The 17,557-nt window shown below is 50.5% G+C and overlaps 1 protein-coding gene across 1 annotated transcript in view; it reads left to right on the forward strand.

Moving 5' to 3' along the window:
- Positions 1-5,124: 5,124 nt before the first annotated feature.
- Positions 5,125-17,557, forward strand: part of INSR (insulin receptor) — a 191,362-nt gene continuing 178,929 nt past the window's right edge. The window contains exon 1 of the mRNA XM_026455549.2: positions 5,125-5,250. Within this exon, the coding sequence (XP_026311334.1) occupies positions 5,151-5,250 (100 nt within the window). The 5' untranslated portion in view covers positions 5,125-5,150. The remainder of the gene's footprint in view (positions 5,251-17,557) is intronic.

Here is a 17,557-nt window from a genome sequence, read left to right on the forward strand (position 1 = left end):
GTTCAAGTAATTCTCATGCCTCAGCCCTCCAGAGCAGCTGGAATTACAGGTGCACACCACCACACCTGGCTAATTTTTATATTTTTAGTAAATATGGGGTTTTGTAATGTTGGCCAGGCTGGTCTTGAACTCCTGACCTCAAGTGATCTGCCTCCCTCGGTCTTGCAAAGTGCTGGGATTACAGGAGTGAATCACTGTGCCCAGCCTCTACACACTATAGTCTTACAATAAAGCAAGTTAGAGAAGAGAAAATGTTGTTTAAAAAAAAATCCAGCTGGGCATGGTGGCACGTGCCTGTAATCCCAGCTCCCTGGGAGGCTGAGGCGGGAGGATCACCCAAGGTCAGGAGGTAGAGGCTGCAGTGAGCCCTGATGGTGCTACTGCACTCCAGCTTGAGCAGCAGAGTGAAACCCTATCTCCAAAAAGAAAAAAAAAAAGGAAAAGAAAATCACAAGGAAGAGAAAATACATTTACAATTACAGACTGCTACAATATTTATCATGCCATAAATTTGTTTATGAGATGAATTGTCTGTCTGAAATGGACAACCGCAGCTGTAGAGCTCAATTTATGTTACTTAGCAAGTACTTCAACTTTTTCTTGTCCCATCCTGACTTTTCTTTGCTTCTTGGGAGCATTTCCAGCTCACTAGTGGCACTTCACATGGGCCTCATGATGTTATTCAATGTTTACGGTATTGCACTAAATACAGTGAAAAATACGCGGGAACCGCCAAGAGATCCCTTTTTACTGGGGCACAATTTCCTGGAGAGGAGAACTGCCCGCAGGGAGATAATTAATGTAACTTGACATTTTAAGCAGATAGTTTCAACACTTGCACTCACTCTAGTAGCAACAGGAGGTGGCTATGAAATTATTACAATAACACAATATATGCTGCAGTTAATTTTATGCAGCTATGATTGAATGCTGCATGAAATTACTCTTGACTCGGAATAACACCATGTATGGTTTGTAAGTGTGTGTGTACCTTTTAATACATTTTAACGTTTTGTAACAGATTTGTGTATATTTTATGTTAGCAAATGATAAAATAGGGCTGGACATGGTGGCTTATGCCTGTAATCTCCGCGCTTTTGGAGGTAGAGGCGGGAGGATCACTTGAGTTTAGGAATTTGAGACCATCCTGGGCAACATGGTGAGACCTCGTCTCTATAAAAAGTAAAAAAATTAGCCAGGCGTGTTGGTGCTTACCAGGAGGATCGCTTGAACCCAGGAGTTGGAGTTTACAGTAAGCCATGATTGGGCCACTGCTCTCCAGCCTGGGCAACAGAGCAAGACCCTGTCTCTAAAAGAAAATAATAACAAAAATAATAAAACAGACTAGTATCTACATTTATTTTATGCATTCATGACATACCTAACTTAATTTTTTTTTTTTTTTGATATTTCTTGGCTACCAAGTTCATCTGGAAATCTTTTCAAACTGTTGCAAATCTCTAAAAATGTTTCCAATATATTTATTGAAAAACATTCTGTTTAAAAGATGACCTCACTTTGGGAGGCTGAGTAGATCACCTGAGGTCAGGAGTTCGAGACCAGCCTGGCCAACATGGTGAAACCACATCTGTACTAAAAATACAAAAATTAACTGCATGTAGTGGCGTGTGCCTGTAGTCCCAGATACTTGGGAAGCTGAGGCAGGAGAATCGCTTGAACCTGGGACATGGAGGTTGCAGCTGAGATTGCTCCACTGCACTCCAGCGGGGTGACAGAGCGAGACTCTGCCTCAAAAAAAAAAAAAAAAAAGTGCACGGTTCAAACTCATGTTGTTGAAGAGCCCACTGCAGCTCTTACCATGGTTTCACTTTCTCCTCTTTCTTTTCTACGGTTACAGTGAGTGCCTGGTTCAGTTGCAAGAATGCCTTGTCCACCCTCCTCTGAGCCTTTGCTCATGCCTTCCCCTCTACCTGAAACGCATCCCTGTGGCTTCCCTAGGCTGGCTCCTCTTCATTTGCAGACTTAAGCTCAAACGATGTCCTCAGTCAGGTGCGGTGGCTCACGCACCTGTAATCCCAGCACTTGGGGAGGCTGAGACAGGCGGATCTCTTGAAGTCAGGAGTTTGAAACCAGCCTGTCCAATATGGTGAAACCCCATCTCTACTAAATGTACAAAAACTAGCCGGGCATGGTGGCGTGCACCTGTAGCCCCAGCTACTCGGGAGGCTGAGGCAGGAGAATTGCTTGAACCTGGGAGGCGGAGGTTGCAGTGAGCCAAGATCGTGCCACTGCACTCCAGCCTAGGCGACAGAGCAAGATCCGTCAAAAAGCAAGCAAACAAATAAACAAACAAACAAACTCATGTCCTCAGCAGACTCCTCCCTATGCACCTCCCACTCCCCTCAACTCATCACACACTCAATTATTTTAAGGGCTGTCTCCCTGGCTCAGTTGTGAACTCCATAAGGAAATGGGTCATGTTTATTTTGCTCACTGAAAAATCCCCCTATTACTTATTGCTTGTTGATTCTCCCACTCAACAAATATTTATTAAGCAACAGATATGTCAGGCACTGGGTTTAAGCAGTGAAACAAGACCGAAAAGATGTTCACTTTCGGGGGAGGGGAGCAGACACAGAAAATGTTGAATAAGAATTTCAAGGCCGCCCGGCGCGGTGGCTCAAGCCTGTAATCCCAGCACTTCGGGAGGCCGAGACGGGCGGATCACGAGGTCAGGAGATCGAGACCATCCTGGCTAACATGGTGAAACCCCGTCTCTACTAAAAATACAAAAAAACTAGCCGGGCGAGGTGGCGGGCGCCTGTAGTCCCAGCTACTCCGGAGGCTGAGGTAGGAGAATGGCCTAAACCCGGGAGGCGGAGCTTGCAGTGAGCTGAGATCTGACCACTGCACTCCAGCCCGGGGGGCCAGAGCTAGACTCCGTCTCAAAAAAAAAAAAAAAAAGAATTTCAAGGCCAATCATGGTGGCGCATGCCTGTAATCCTAGCACCTTGGGAGGCCAAGGCGGGAGAATTGCTTGAGGCCAGGAGTTCAAGGCTGCAGTAAGCTAGGATTGCACCACTGCATTCCTGCCTGGGTGACAGCAAGATTCTGTCAAAAGGAAAAAAAAGAAAAGAAAAGAAAAAATAGAATTGCAGGTAGAGAGGTAAGCATGCTATGAAAATGAGAGAGAAGGGGCCGGGCACAGTGGCTCAGGCCTGTAATCCCAGCACTTTGGGAGGCCAAGGCCGGTGGATCACCTGAGGTCAGGAGTTCGAGACCAAATACAAAAATTAGCTGGGTGTGGTGGTACATGCCTGTAATCCCAGTTACTTGAGAGGTTGAGGCAAGAGAATAGCTTGAACCCAGGCAGGGGAGGTTGCAGTGAACTGAGATCTGGCCATTACACTCCAGCCTGGGCAACAGAGCAAAACTCCATGTAAAAAATAGAGAGAGAGAGAGAGAGAAGGGAACGGGGAAACTGGTGGGGAGGATTTGCAAAAGTGTGGTTAGGGATGGCTCCTTGGAGCAGAGATGAAGCCATTCTGCAGTGTTACAGGCAAGGGAGACGCTGGGGCAAAGGCCTGGAGGCAGAAATAGGTTTGGCCTGTTGCATGAACAGTGGCTCCAGCTCCTAGCAAACTATTTATTTAATAAAAGAAGAATGAATGCCTTGGGTCTAGGGTTGTGCTGGACGCTTTCTTAAGTTTTCTTTCCCCAGTACCTCCCCAGATCTGGCATGCAGGTGTCATCAAACCCATTACACAAGTGAAACTGGCCGGAGACAGTAGAGTAGCTGGTCCAAGACCATACAGGAGTGGGGGGGGGGGGGACCCTCTTCCCATTGAGTTCTGGCTTTCCTATACTGAAAGCTCCTTCCTCTCCTTCAGTAAGGTAGGTGGAACCACTGTCCCGCCTTGTTGGTGAATGTCGTTGCTAGACGTTCAGACACATATAGGCTGGTCTGCTGAAAATCTGAGATGTCCACCTGCGCTCTATTCGAGGTCTCCGGGGTCGTCTTTGGCCTCTTCTTTGCTCTTTCAGAAGCGTCTGCACATTTTTCCAGGTGTCATTTCTCTAACTTGAACACAGGGAGCGCACTGGGCGCGCGGGCACGTGGCTGTCCCCAGGGGCCTGGCTTGGGTCTCGCCCCTGGGCGGGGGCGCACGCCCGGGCCGGACATCTGGGGGCGCCCACGCGCTCCGGGACGAGTGTCGCTGGCCAGGCCCGGACTGGGGAAAGGCGAGTGAGACACTACTCGCTTGGGGTGCAAAATGTAAGGGAGTGGAAAAAAGAAAGAAAGAAACGAAAACCACCTCGAGTCACCAAAATAAACATTTTAATGCAGTATTTTAAAAAAAAAATCAATAGGAATCCTCCAAAGCCCACTATGAACAAAATAGCAAAATGGTAGAGAAAGGACCTGTGCTGCTGGGTAGGGCCTGTGGGGCGCCTCTGGGGGTCTGAAACTGGAGGAGACTCGGGGCTGTAGGGCCCGCGGATCTGGGGCGCCCCCTCGGTCCTGGCGCGCCCAGGGCCTCCAGCGCGGGGCCCGGCACAGGAGGCGGGGAGGCGGGCGGGGCGGGGCCGGGCGGCACCTCCCTCTCCTGCTCGCTTTCCCTCCCTCTCCTGGGCCTCTCCCGGGCGCAGAGTCCCTTCCTAGGCCAGATCCGCGCCGCCTTTTCCCGCGGCCCGCACCGGGCCCAGCTGACGGGCCGCGTTGTTTACGGGCCCGAGCAGCCCTCGCTCCCGCCGCCCGCCCGCCACCCGCCAGCCCAGGTGCCCGCCCGCCCGTCAGCTTGTCCGTTGGTCCGCGCGTCCCTCTGTCCCGGAGCCCGCAGATCGCGACCCAGAGCGCGCGGGGCCGAGAGCCGAGAGACAGTCTGGGGCGCAGCGCCGAGCTCCCGGCCCCCACATCGTGGGACGGGGCCCGGGCCGCAGCGGCCGGGGGTCGGGGCCGCCACCGCGAGGGCCTCCGTTCCCTATTTGTAGCGGGCGAAGCCGCGCGCCTCCTTCCCGGGGCTGCCTCTAGGGCCCTCCCGGGCAGCGGGGCTGCGGCCCGCGGGTCGCCAGCGTGGAAGAGAAGGACGCGCGGCCCCCAGCGCCTCTCTGACGGCCGCCTCGGAGCATGACTCCCGCGGGCCAGCGCCGCGCGCTCTGATCCGAGGAGACCCCGCGCTCCCGCAGCCATGGGCACCGGGGGCCGGCGGGGGACAGCTGCCGCGCCGCTGCTGGTGGCGGTGGCCGCGCTGCTATTGGGCGCCGCGGGCCACCTGTACCCCGGAGAGGGTGAGTCTGGGGGCGCGGGCGTGGACGGGGAGCGCCGCAATGGGGAGAGGACCCCACCCGAGCCAAAATCGAGCCCCGGCTTGTGGACTGAGAACCCTCCCCGGGGGCGGGGGGCCGTGGCCGGGACTGTAGCTCCTGCCTCGCGTGGTGGGGGGGTGGGCGGGAAGCCGCTGACCTTGGCCTTTGCCCGCCCGGGCTCGCGCCTCCGCGCCCCGCGTGCCCGACTCGGGTTCCTGAGCCCGAGGAACCTTGCCCCAGTGCCCGCCCCTATGCGGGCGCCTCTTTGGAGCGCGCCTCCGACCCGTGCCCCAGCCCCTCCGAGCCCAAGTCACTCCGGAGACACGACACGCGTCCTCTTTGGGTCGCGGCCGGGAAGTGGGGTCACTGGGTCTGGAGGGCCCCGTACAGTCCCGGACAGCCAAGTCCCCCGAGCGCATGTGGTGTAGGTAGAGCCAAGCGCCCCGAGTGCCTCACCGGTGGGGGACGCTGCCTGGGGTCGGGGACTGCAGAATCCCCCTCTACCCAGCTACCTTGGATTTAGGCCCGTGGCCACCCTGGACTCTAGGTCCATGTTTACCTTTTTGGGTTCTGTTTCCAGATGTCTGGAGGCAAATTCTAAAGCCTTAGCAACAGCAGCAATTGTAGCAGAAGTAGTGGCAGTTTTTTTACCCTATTTATTGTAATTAGTATCACCGCACGCCACAGGCTGGTCTGTTTTCTCTCTCTGGACTGTGGCAGTGGCCCCGGGAGGCGGATACAGTTCTGTACCCATTTCACAGAGGAGTAAACTAAGGCTCAGGTAGGACGCATAACTCCCTTGCCCTAAAGTCAGTGCCAGAGCCAGGACTTGAACCTCTCTGTGTCCCATTCTGCACAAGAATCTGGACTACTGTGCCTTGTCTGCTGTCTCCTTGACCCTTCCTCTCCTCTCAGCCCTGCCCTTCATGAAGGAGCCTTTGATCTTGAATGAGCCTTTCCTTCCCCCTGACCCCACGGGCCCCTCTCCCACATGTGGGTAGCATCTTCCTTGGGCTTGACAGCAGGCACCTTTGGGGTTTGTAAGATAAAGATGGCGCAATCATTTAAGAGTGTCCCACTGTGGGGTCTGAGGCCCTGCTTTAAAAATATCTGTTGGGTTACTGTTTCAGATTTCTCCACAAAAGGAAATCAGTCGTAATGAGGAAGGGGTCAGGGAGGGAAGGAATTGAAGCTCCTAAATTTATTGATGGGGAACCGGGTGCATCTAAAATCAGAGGTGCTAGAGTGGACCAACCGGGTTTGCTGAGTCGACTCTGTCAATTACATAATGTCTAAAAGCCCCGCGGCCACCCCGCCCCCAGGTGCCTGGTAGACAGTAGGTGCTCAATGAAGGGTGGCGGTTAGTTTGGGTTTTTGTTAAGAAAATCCGGCTGGCTGTTGTGACTCACGCCTGTAATCCCAGCACTTTGGGAGGCTGAGGCGGTCGGATCAGGAGGTCAGGAGATGGAGACCATACTGGCCAACATAGATGAAACTCCCTTCTCTGCTCAAAATACAAAAATTAGCGGGGTGTGGTGGAGTGCGCCTGTAATCCCAGCTACTTGGGAGGCTGAGGCAGGATAATTGCTTAAACCGGGGAGGAGGAGGTTGCAGTGAGCTGAGATGGCGCCACTGCACTCCAGCCTGGCGACAGAGCGAGACTTTGTCTTGAAAAAAAAAAATCCAAGACGAGTGGTTTAGAACTATGCCAGATTCTGTGTGTGCGTGTGTGTGGTTCCCTGCTCTTCTGTTCCTTGTAGCTTTGGTAATTAATCGTGGATCTGTGCCTGGACTTTCAGGGTCAGTAAATGGATTTACCATTTCTTTTCCCATTTATGGCTTCCATGTGGGCAGGGGTTTATGGTTTGTTGTTGATGTTATTCACCACTGTATTTTTAGACCCTGGAACGGTGCCTGGCACATAGTAGGTGTTCAGTAAATATTTGTTCTGCAGTGGGGCACAGAAACCCTGGGTGTACTGGGCTCCTTTATCATCTTAAGAAGTTCTTTATTCTCTGCATAATACCTTCCTAAGAATTATAAGAGCAAGCTCTCAGCAGGTGCTGTTCTATTCGCTTTGCATATATAATCTCAGTTAATCCTCACGGCAAAACCCCGTGAGGTGTGGTTTAATCATCCCTTTTCACAAGTGAGAAGACTTCGTTTGAGGCCAGCAGGCAGCAGGGCTGGGATTGGAATCTAGCTAGTGTGGCTGCAGAGCAATGGTTTCTTAACAAATCTTTTTTCTTTTGAGTCTGACCCTCCATACCCCCCATGTTTGGGGTACTGGTGAACAAAATCCTATCAAATAAATGGGCCGTGATGCCTCTTGAAGGCTTGGGGAGCAGCAAAGAACTTTTCAGATCATTAGATCATTAATCTCTAATGTCAACCAATATGGTCTTTTTAAATTTTTTTTATTGTTTTTAAGACGGAGTCTTGCTCTGTCACCCAGGCTGGAGTGCAGTGGCACGATCTCGGCTCACTGCAACCTCCACCTCCCAGGTTTAAGGGATTCTCCTGCCTCAGCCTCCCCAGTAGCTGGGATTACAGGCGTGTTCCACGACACCGGCTAATTTTTTGTATTTTTAGTAGAGACAGGGTTTCACCGTGTTAGCCAGGACGGTCTCGATCTCCTGACCTCGTGATCCACCCGCCTCAGCCTCCCAAAGTGCTGGGATTACAGGCATGAGCCACCGCGCCTGGTCTTTTTTTTTTTGAGACAGGGTCTCACTCTGTCACCCAGGCTGGAGTGCAGTGACACGATCTTTACTCACTGCCCACTGCAACCTCCACCTTTCAGGTTCACGTGCATCTCCTGCCTCAGCCTCCTGAGTAGCTGCGATTACAGGCATCCATCACCAGCCTCGGCTAATTTTTGTATTTTTGGTAGAGATGGGGTTTCGCCATATTGGTTAGGCTGGTCTCAAACTTCTGACCTCAAGTGATCTGCCTGCCTCTGCCTCCCAAAGTCCTGGGATTACAGGCGTGAGCCACCACTCCTGGCCCAATATGGCATTTTGATTGGGATGCAGGGTGGAGGAAAATCAGTGTGATTTTTGTATCTATCTACCTGTCTATTCATTTTACTGTATTTATTTTTGAGACGAGGTCTTGCTCTGTTGCTTAGACTGGAGTGCAGCTGGGCAGTGACGGCTCACTGCAGCCTCGACCTCCTGGACGGAAGCCGTCCTCCTACCTCAGCCTCCCTAGTAGCTGGGCCCACAGGTGCACGCCACCCTGCCTGGCTAATTTTTACTTTAATTTGTAGAGATGAAGTCTTGCTATTTTGTCTGGGCTGGTCTCAAACTCCTGGCCTCAAGCGATCTGCCCGCCTTGGCCTCCCAAAGTGCTGGGATCACAGGCGTGATGAGCCATGGTGTCTGGCCTCTGCAGTTATTCTTATTCTTTGCTTCTCTCCTGGAGACCTGCTTCTTGCCCTTCCCCATTCATGCATAGAGACCATAGTGTGTGGGCTGAGTCCCTGGGGGTCCTCACCTCACCCCACTCTACCCTTGACTTCTGTTCCTCTTTGGTTCAAGCCGAGCTCTCAGTCTCCGCACTGCTGACATTTGGGGTTGGATCATTCTTGGTCTGTCCTGCATGTAGAGTGTTGAGCTGCAGCCCTGGTCTCCACCCACTTGGTCCTGGTAGGGCCCCCTTCCACCCAGTCATGACAGCCACAAATGTCTCCAGACATCGCCAGGCACTGCACTGGAGGAGTTAACCTTTTCCCTGTCTGAGACATTTACCCATCTGGGCTCTTGCTCTTTGTCCTCTCTTTGTTCAAGAATCTTTGGCCGGGTGCAGTGGCTCACGCCTGTAATCCCAACACCTTGGGAGGCTGAGGTGGGCGGATCCCCTGAGCTCAGGAGTTTGAGACCAGCCTGGCCAACATGGTGAAACCCCGTCTCTACTAAAAATACAAAAATTAGCCAGGTGTGGTGGTGGGCCCTTGTAATCCCAGCTACTAGGGGGGCTGAGGCAGGAGAATTGCTTGAACCTGACAAGAAGAGGTTGCAGCGAGCCGAGATCACGCCACTGCACTCCAGCCTGGGTGACAGAGAGAGACTCTGTCTCAAAAAAAAAAAAAAAAATCTTCATTTACCCACATGCTTTTTTAGCCTCTAAACACCCTGTACCCTCCGATCCCCATTACCCACCACTGACCTCCAGCCTCCACCCTGTCCAGCTTCCCCCCACCAGTCCTCCCTGCCCTTACCATCTCACTCTTTACTCACTGTTCTGCCCCCAGCGTCTGGCTTGCATCTCCGCCACTTTACCAATGGCTGTCAAAGTTAGTTTCTCATCTCCCAGTTGCGTCTCCTGCAACCTCACCTCACTTGACCCCTCTGGGTTTGACACTGCCAATCCTTCCTCCTGGAAGGCTGCATCTCCAGTCTTACCTGAGCCTGGGTTCTTGTTTTCTACTGTTCTCTTCTCCTTCTACCTAGGCTAAGATGTTGGCTCTCTCTTCCCAGAGGGTCAGTGTTTCCTTTATTTTTATTTATTTTTTATTTTTTTTATTTTTTTGAGACGGAGTCTCGCTCTGTCACCCAGGCTGGAGTGCAGTGGCCTGATCTCAGCTCACTGCAAGCTCCGCCTCCCGGGTTTATGCCATTCTCCTGCCTCAGCCTCCGGAGTAGCTGGGACTACAGGTGCCCGCCACCTCGCCCGGCTAGTTTTTGTGTATTTTTTAGTAGAGACGGGGTTTCACCCTGTTAGCCAGGATGGTCTCGATCTCCTGACCTCGTGATCCGCCCGTCTCGGCCTCCCAAAGTGCTGGGATTACAGGCTTGAGCCACCGCACCCGGCCCAGTGTTTCCTTTAATCTTCTCTCAGCTCACTTCTTGTTTTTTTTTTTCACTTCTTCGCCCCAGCTGGAGTGCAACAGCACGATCTAGGCTCACTGCGACCTCCGCCTCCCAGGTTCAAGCAATTCTCCTGCCTCAGCCTCCTCAATAGCTGGAGTTACAGGCATGTGCCACCACACTGGGCTGGTTTTTGTATTTTTAGTAGAGATGGGGTTTCACCCTGTTGGCCAGGCTGGTCCTGAACTCCTGACCTCAAGTGACCCACCCACCTCAGCCTCCCAAAGATCTGGGATTACAGGCGTGAGCCACCGTGTCTGGTCCACTTTCTTTTTGCTTTTTTAAATGTTTATTTCTTTTTAGAGACAGGATTTTGCTCTGTCACACAGGTTGGAATGCAGAGGTTTGGTCCTAGCTTACTGCAGCCTCCAAGTCATGGCCTGGAGCAGTCCTTCCACCTAGATTCCCCAAATAGCTGGAATCACAGGCAGGTGCCACCGTGCCCAGCTAATTTAAAAATTTGTAGAGACAGAGTCTTGCTATGTTGCCCAGGCTGGTCTTGAATTCCTGGCCTTGAGTGAGCCTCCCGCCTTGGCCTTCTGAGAAACTGGGATCACAGGCACAGGCACCACCATGACTCGCTAATTTTTAAAATTTTTTGTAGAGACAGAGTCTTGCTCTGTTGCCCAGGCTGGTCTTGAATTCCTGGCTTCAAGCAACCTGCTCGCCTCCGCCTCCTGGGTACCTGGGACCACAGGCAGTCACCACCACGCCTGGCTAATTAAAACTTTTTTTTTTTTTTTTTTCCTGTAGACACAGGGTCTTGCTATGTTGCCTAGGCTGGTCTTGAACTCCTAGCCTCAAGCAGTCTTCCCTCCTGGGCCTCCCAAGTGCTGGGATTATAGGCATGAGAAGCCATGGCACCCAGCTAAGAAATTTACATAGATCCGACTTCTTCATCTGAACAGGGGTCAGCTAACTATGGCCCTCAGGCCCAATCCCACGGATTTTGTAAATGCAGTTTTATTGGCATGCAGCCACACTCATTTGTCTACTCATCATCTGTGACTGCACAAAAATGCCCGGACACGGCAGGTTGAGTAGTTAAAACAGGAATTCTATGGCCAAAATATTTACACTTTGGCCCTTTACAGAGAATGTTTGCTAACCTCTGATCTGGAACAGATGCCTTGAGGTTTCATTCATGATAGCATGCCTAATGGCTTGTGTGGTCCCTGGTACAACTTGAATGAAGTGAGTGAAATGAAATGCTATGTCTTTCTCTTTACACTGCAAGACACGTTAAAGAAACGTGTATCATTTGCTGCACTGAATACACGGATTCCAAGGATGAGAAAAATCACCGTGATGTTGCCTACTTAGCTATGTGTATGATCTTATAATTTATTTATTTAAATAGCTATATTGGTATTGAATAAGGATTTCATGCTCTCAGCCCTGTGTCTAGAACCGAAAATATAACTGGTGTATATAATGAGATTTTTTTTTTTTTTTTTTCTCAAGCCTCTCTTGTGTTAATTTCTATTAAGAATACTCCCGGAGGCCGGGCGTGGTGGCTCACGTCTGTAATCCCATGCACTTTGGGAGGCCGAGGTGGGTGGATCACTTGAGGTCAGGAGTTTGAGACTAGCCTGACCAACATGGTGAAATGCCGTCTTTACTAAAAAAATGCAAAAGTAGCCGGGCGTGGTGGCGCATGCCTGTAATCCCTGTCTCCTGAGGCAGGAGAATCGCTTGAACCCGGGAGGTAGAGGTTGCAGTGAGCTGTGATCACGCCACTGCACTCCAGCCTGGGTGACAGAGCGAAACTCCATCTCAAAAAAGAAAAAAAATACTTTTGGCCAGGTGCTGTGGTTCATGCCTGCAATCCCAGTACTCTGGGAGGCTGAGGTGGGAGGATTACATGTGTCCAGGAGTTTCAGATCAGCCTGGGCATCATAGCAAGACCCTGTCTCCACTAACAATAAAACAAAAATTAGCCGGGCATGGTGGCCTGCGTCTGTAGTTCCAGCTACTTGCGAGGCTGAGATGGGAGGATCTCTTGAGGCTGGAAGGGCAAGGCTGCAGTGAGCTGTGATTGTACTACTGCACTCCAGCCTGGGCAACAGTGAGGTCCTCTATCTCTCTCTCTCAAACAAACAAAAAAAAGAATACTTTTGGAGTGGCCTGGTTGATGTTTTCCAGTTGCAGTGTATTTATGGTTTTTAATTAAAATAGTGACAGGTAATGCATTCTCATTGCAAAAAGAAAAATTACCAAAGTATAGAAAGGAAAAAACAAAAAACAAAAGTCCTTTTCCAAAATCTTGTGTTGGGGCTCAGTGGCTCACACCTGTAACCCCTGGACTTTTTAGGAGGCTGAGGTGGGAGGAACACTTGAAGCCAGGAGTTCGAGACCAGCCTGGGCAACATAACGAGGCATTGTCTCTAGAAAAAATTTAAAAATTAACTGGGCATGGTGGTGTGTACCGGTAGTCCCAGCTACTCAGGAGGCTGAGGTGGGAGGATCGCTTGAGTCCAGAAGGTTGAGGCTACAGTGAGCCGTATTCATGCCACTGCACTCCAGCCTGGGTGATAGAACCAGACCCTGTCCCAAAAAGAAAAGAAATAATAAAAAAATCTTGTCCCCTTGTCCCCCAAAGCATTACATTCACGTCCAGGGAGGTAACTGTGCCATTGGTTTATGTGTCTTTTTAATGTTTACTAATTTTTTAGGCCAGGTGTGGTGGCCCACTCCTGTAATCCCAGCATTTTGGGAGGCCAAAGCAGGTGGATCTCTTGAGCCCAGGAGTTCAAGACCAGCTTGGGTAACATAGCAAGACTCTGTCTCTACAAAAGCCTCCAAAAAAGGTATCCAGATACAGTGGTGAGCACCTGTGGTCCCAGCTACTAGGGAGGCTAAGGTGGGAGGATCACCTGAGCCTGGAAGTCGAGGCTGCAGTGAGCTGTGATTGCACCACTGCATTCCAGCCTGGGTGACAGAGTGAGACTCTGTAACAACAACAAAGTATTTAGAAAATTATCGTACAGTAAAATAGGCTTTTTAAAGGTGTACCGTTAATGAATTTTAAGCCATGTCTAGACCTCAGCGCTCTACTGTTCCTTGGCTAAGGAAGGCTGTAAGTTGTATGGCTATTGCCACAATTAGGTTAGAGAATAGTCTCATTGTTGTCCAAACTCCCTCAATTCACCCCTTTATCACTAAACCACCTCCACCCCTAACCACAGATCTGTTCTCCATCCCTATGGTTTTCTCTAGACTTTAAAATGTTTTATCTTATAATCAGATTAATATTCTTTTTTCTTTTTTTTTTTTGAGACAGAGTCTCGCTCTGTCACCCAGGCTGGAGTGCAGTGGCACGATCTTGGCTCACTGCAAGCTCCGCCTCCTGGGTTCACGCCATTCTCCTGCCTTAGCCTCCCGAGTAGCTGGGACTACAGGCGCCCGCCACCTCGCCTGGCTAATTTTTTGTATTTTTAGTAGAGACGGGGTTTCACCGTGTTAGCCAGGATGGTCTCGATCTCCTGACCTCGTGATCCGTCCGCCTCGGCCTCCCAAAGTGCTGGGATTATAGACATGAGCCACCACGCCTGGCCTGGATTAATTTTTAAAGTTGAAATTTTAAATTTGAGTCTAGTTGATCCTCATTATTACCAGATCCCATATTTTCTTTTTAAAATTTAAAATTTAAATTTTTATTTTGAGAGGCAGGTTCTTGCTCTGATATCCAGGCTGGAGTGCAGTGGTGTGGTCCTAACTCCCTGCAGCCTCCAACTCTTGAGCACCAACGATCCTCCTGCCTCAGCCTCCTGAGTAGCTGGGACTACGGGCATACACCACCATGCTTGGCTAATTTTTATTTTTATTTTTTATTATTTATTTATTTATTTATTTATTTTTTGAGATGGAGTCTCACTCACTCTGTTGCCCAGGCTGGACTGCAGTGGTATGATCTGGGTTCACTGCATCCTCTGCCTCCCAGGTTCAAGTGATTCTCCTGCCTCAGCCTTTCTAGTAGCTGGGGTTATAGGCCTGCCACCATGCCCGGCTAGTTTTTTTATTTTTAGTAGAGGTGGGGTTTCACCATGTTGGTCAGGCTGGTCTCAAACTCCTGGCTTCAAGTGATCCTCCCATCTTGATCTCCTAAAGTATTAGGATAACAGGCATGAGCCACTGCACCTGGCCCCAGACCCTGTATTTTTGAATTCACCTACTCACTAAAATTTATTTGTAACCTTCGAACCAGCATGCTCAGTGCCTTTCTGGTCATTTTAGGACACTCATAAGTATGAATCTCAAATTTGAGGTCAAGTAAGGGGGCACTCCACCTTTTTGCTTCAGCCCTTATGCATCAGATTCATACAATCTGTACATTGAGGATTAAAACTAGTCGTTTTTGACCGGGCGCAGTGGCTCATGCCTGTAATCCCAGCACTTTGGGAGGCCGGGGCGAATCATGAGGTCAGGAGATCGAGACCATCCTGGCTAACATGGTGACACCCTGTCTCTACTAAAAATACAAAAAATTAGCCAGTGTGGTGGCGGGTGCCTGTAGCCCCAGCTACTCTGAAGGCTGAGGCAGGAGAATCCCTTGAACCCGGGAGGCGGAGGTTGCAGTGAGCCAAGATAATGCCATTGCATTCCAGCCTGGGCTACAGGGTGAGACTCTGTCTCAAAACAAAAAACAGCAAAAACACCCGAGTCCTTTTTGTGGTTATTTGGTGCCGCATTTTTAGCATTTTTGTGCTTTCAGTTGGTGATGGGGCTGTTTCAAATGCACCCCAGGGCGCTGAAGCTCAGCTCTCTACTGTTCCTTGGCTAAGGAGGACAGTGACCACCCACCGTTGTAGAGAAAATGCAGTGTGGCCAGGCGCTGTGGCTCACACCTGCAATCCCAGCACTGTGGGAGGTTAAGGCAGGTGGATCACTTGAGGCCAGAGTTCGAGACCAACCTGGGCAACATGATAAAACCCCATCTCTACTGAAAATACAAAAATTAGCTGGATGTGATGGCGTGTGCCTGTAATCCCAGGTACCTGGGAGGCTGAGGTATAACAATTGCTTGAGCCCAGGAGGTGAAGGTTGCAGTGAGCCAAGGCGGTGCCACTGCACTCCAACCTGGGCAACAGAGTGAGACTGTCTCAAAAAACAAAAAAGAAACCCCCAAAACCAACACACACACACACACACACATGCACACACACAAAGGCATGTGAGCCAAGATGGTGCCACTGCACTCCAGCCTGGGCAACAGAGAACAGAATGAGACCCTGTCTCAAAAACAAACAAACAAACAAAAAAAAAAAACAAATAAAAAACCAGCACACACACACACACACACACACACACACACACAAAGGCATGTGTTACATAAACTTTGTTCAGGCGTGAGTTCTACTACTGTTGGCCGTGAGTTCAGTGTTAATGAATCAACAATATAGATTCAATAATGTCTTTCAACAGAAACACACATAAAACAAGGCTAGGTATTGAGCCGTGGATAAATGTGCTGTGGCCAGAAGTTCGCAGGTACTTACCCTTGCATTTTCCTGGGAGCAGGGGTTCAGTATTTGCTAGTTCAACATTCGAGGGAATTTCACAGAGTCCACCAATAACAAGAATCGGCTGCAAGTGGTTTAAAATTGGTGAATCTGTGGATCATGCCTGTAATCCCAGCACTTTGGGAGGCTGAGGCAGGTGGATCACCCGACGTCATGAGTTTGAGACCAGCCTGGCCAACATGGCGAAACTCCGTCTCTACTAAAAATACAAAAATTATCCAGGCACGCTGGCTCATGCCTGTAGTCCCAGCTACTTGGGAGGCTGAGGCGGGAGAATCACTGGAACCCGGGAGGCGGAGGTTGCAGTGAGCTGAGATTGCACCACTGCCTTCCAGCCAGGGCAACAGAGTGAGACCCCGTCTTAAAAAACAAAACAAAACTGTGGGCTTGTCATTTCCCGGTTAGAATCCTTTGAATGCAAATGCCCTTTTTGTTGTATTTTCATCTGCATGGAAACCGCTGGGTTGGTTACCTTTTGGAAAGTTCATGAGATGTCTAAAAACCCCAGCCTGTGTTTCAATGAGGGGAATCCCTGCCCTCTGCCAACACTGGTGGCAGGGAGAGGCAGCAGTGGCTCTCAGGATTTTATTTATTTCATTTATTCATTTATACTTTTTTGAGAAAGGGTCTTGCTCTGTTGCTCAGGCTGGAGTGCAGTGGCACAGTCACAGCTTACTGCACCCTCAACCTCCTGGGCTCAGGTGGTCCTCCCGCCTCAGCCTCCTGAGTAGCTGGGACTACAGGCGTGTGCCACCACGACTGGCTAATTTTTGTATTTTAGTAGGGATGGAGTTTCGCCATGTCGCCTATTATTATTATTTTGAGTGGAGTCTTGCTCTGTTGCCCAGGCTGGAGTGCAGTGGCACGATCTCGGCTTACTGCAACCTCCGCCTCTGGGGTTCAAGTGATTCTCCTGCTTCAGCCTCCTGAGTAGCTGGGACTGCAGATGTGTGCCACCACGACTGGCTAATTTTTGTATTTTAGTAGAGATGCGGTTTCCCCATGTTGCCCAGGTGGGTCTCAAACTCCTGACCTCAAGCCATCCGCCTGCCTTGGCCTCTCAAAGGACTGGGATTACTGGTGTGAGCCATCTTGTCCGGCTGGCTTGAAGGATTATTATTATTATTTTGAGATGGAGTCTTGCTCTGTTGCCCAGGCTGGAGTGCAGTGGCACGATCTCGGCTCACTGCAACCTCTACCTCTTGGGTTCAAGCAATTCTCCTGCCTCAGCCTCCTGAGTAGCTGGGATTACAGGCGTGTACCACCACACCTGGCTCTTTTTTGGATTTTTAGTAGAGACGGGATTTCACCATGCTGGTTAGGCTGGCCTCGAACTCTTGACCTCAAATGATCCACACACCTCAGCCTCCCAAAGTGCTGGGATTACTGGTGTGAGCCACCGCGCCCGGCCGGCTTGCGAGATTTTAGAAACGTATTTTGTTTCCAGCAGAACGAGGTTTGCTATTCTGCGGTGCCACGTACAGACCAGCTCTAAGTTCCTGTTGGAGTTCAAAGCGGACTTGTGAGAATGAATGTTTAATTTTACATCTGGCATTTTCTTCCAGTTCCTTAAAAGTAGGGTGTCTCAGGCCGGGCGCGGTGGCTCAAGCCTGTAATCCCAGCACTTTGGGAGGCCGAGACGGGCGGATCATGAGGTCAGGAGATCGAGACCATCCTGGCTAACACGATGAAACCCCGTCTCTACTAAAAAATACAAAAAAATAGCCGGGTGAGGTGGCGGGCGCCTGTAGTCCCAGCTACTCGGGAGGCTGAGGCAGGAGAATGGCGTAAACCCGGGAGGCGGAGCTTGCAGTGAGCTGAGATCTGGCCACTGCGCTCCAGCCTGGGAGACAGAGCGAGACTCCGTCTCAAAAAAAAAAAAAAAAAAAAAAAAAA

Source organism: Piliocolobus tephrosceles, chromosome 21 (assembly GCF_002776525.5).
Source record: "Piliocolobus tephrosceles isolate RC106 chromosome 21, ASM277652v3, whole genome shotgun sequence".
Classification (NCBI taxonomy): Eukaryota; Metazoa; Chordata; class Mammalia; order Primates; family Cercopithecidae; genus Piliocolobus; species Piliocolobus tephrosceles.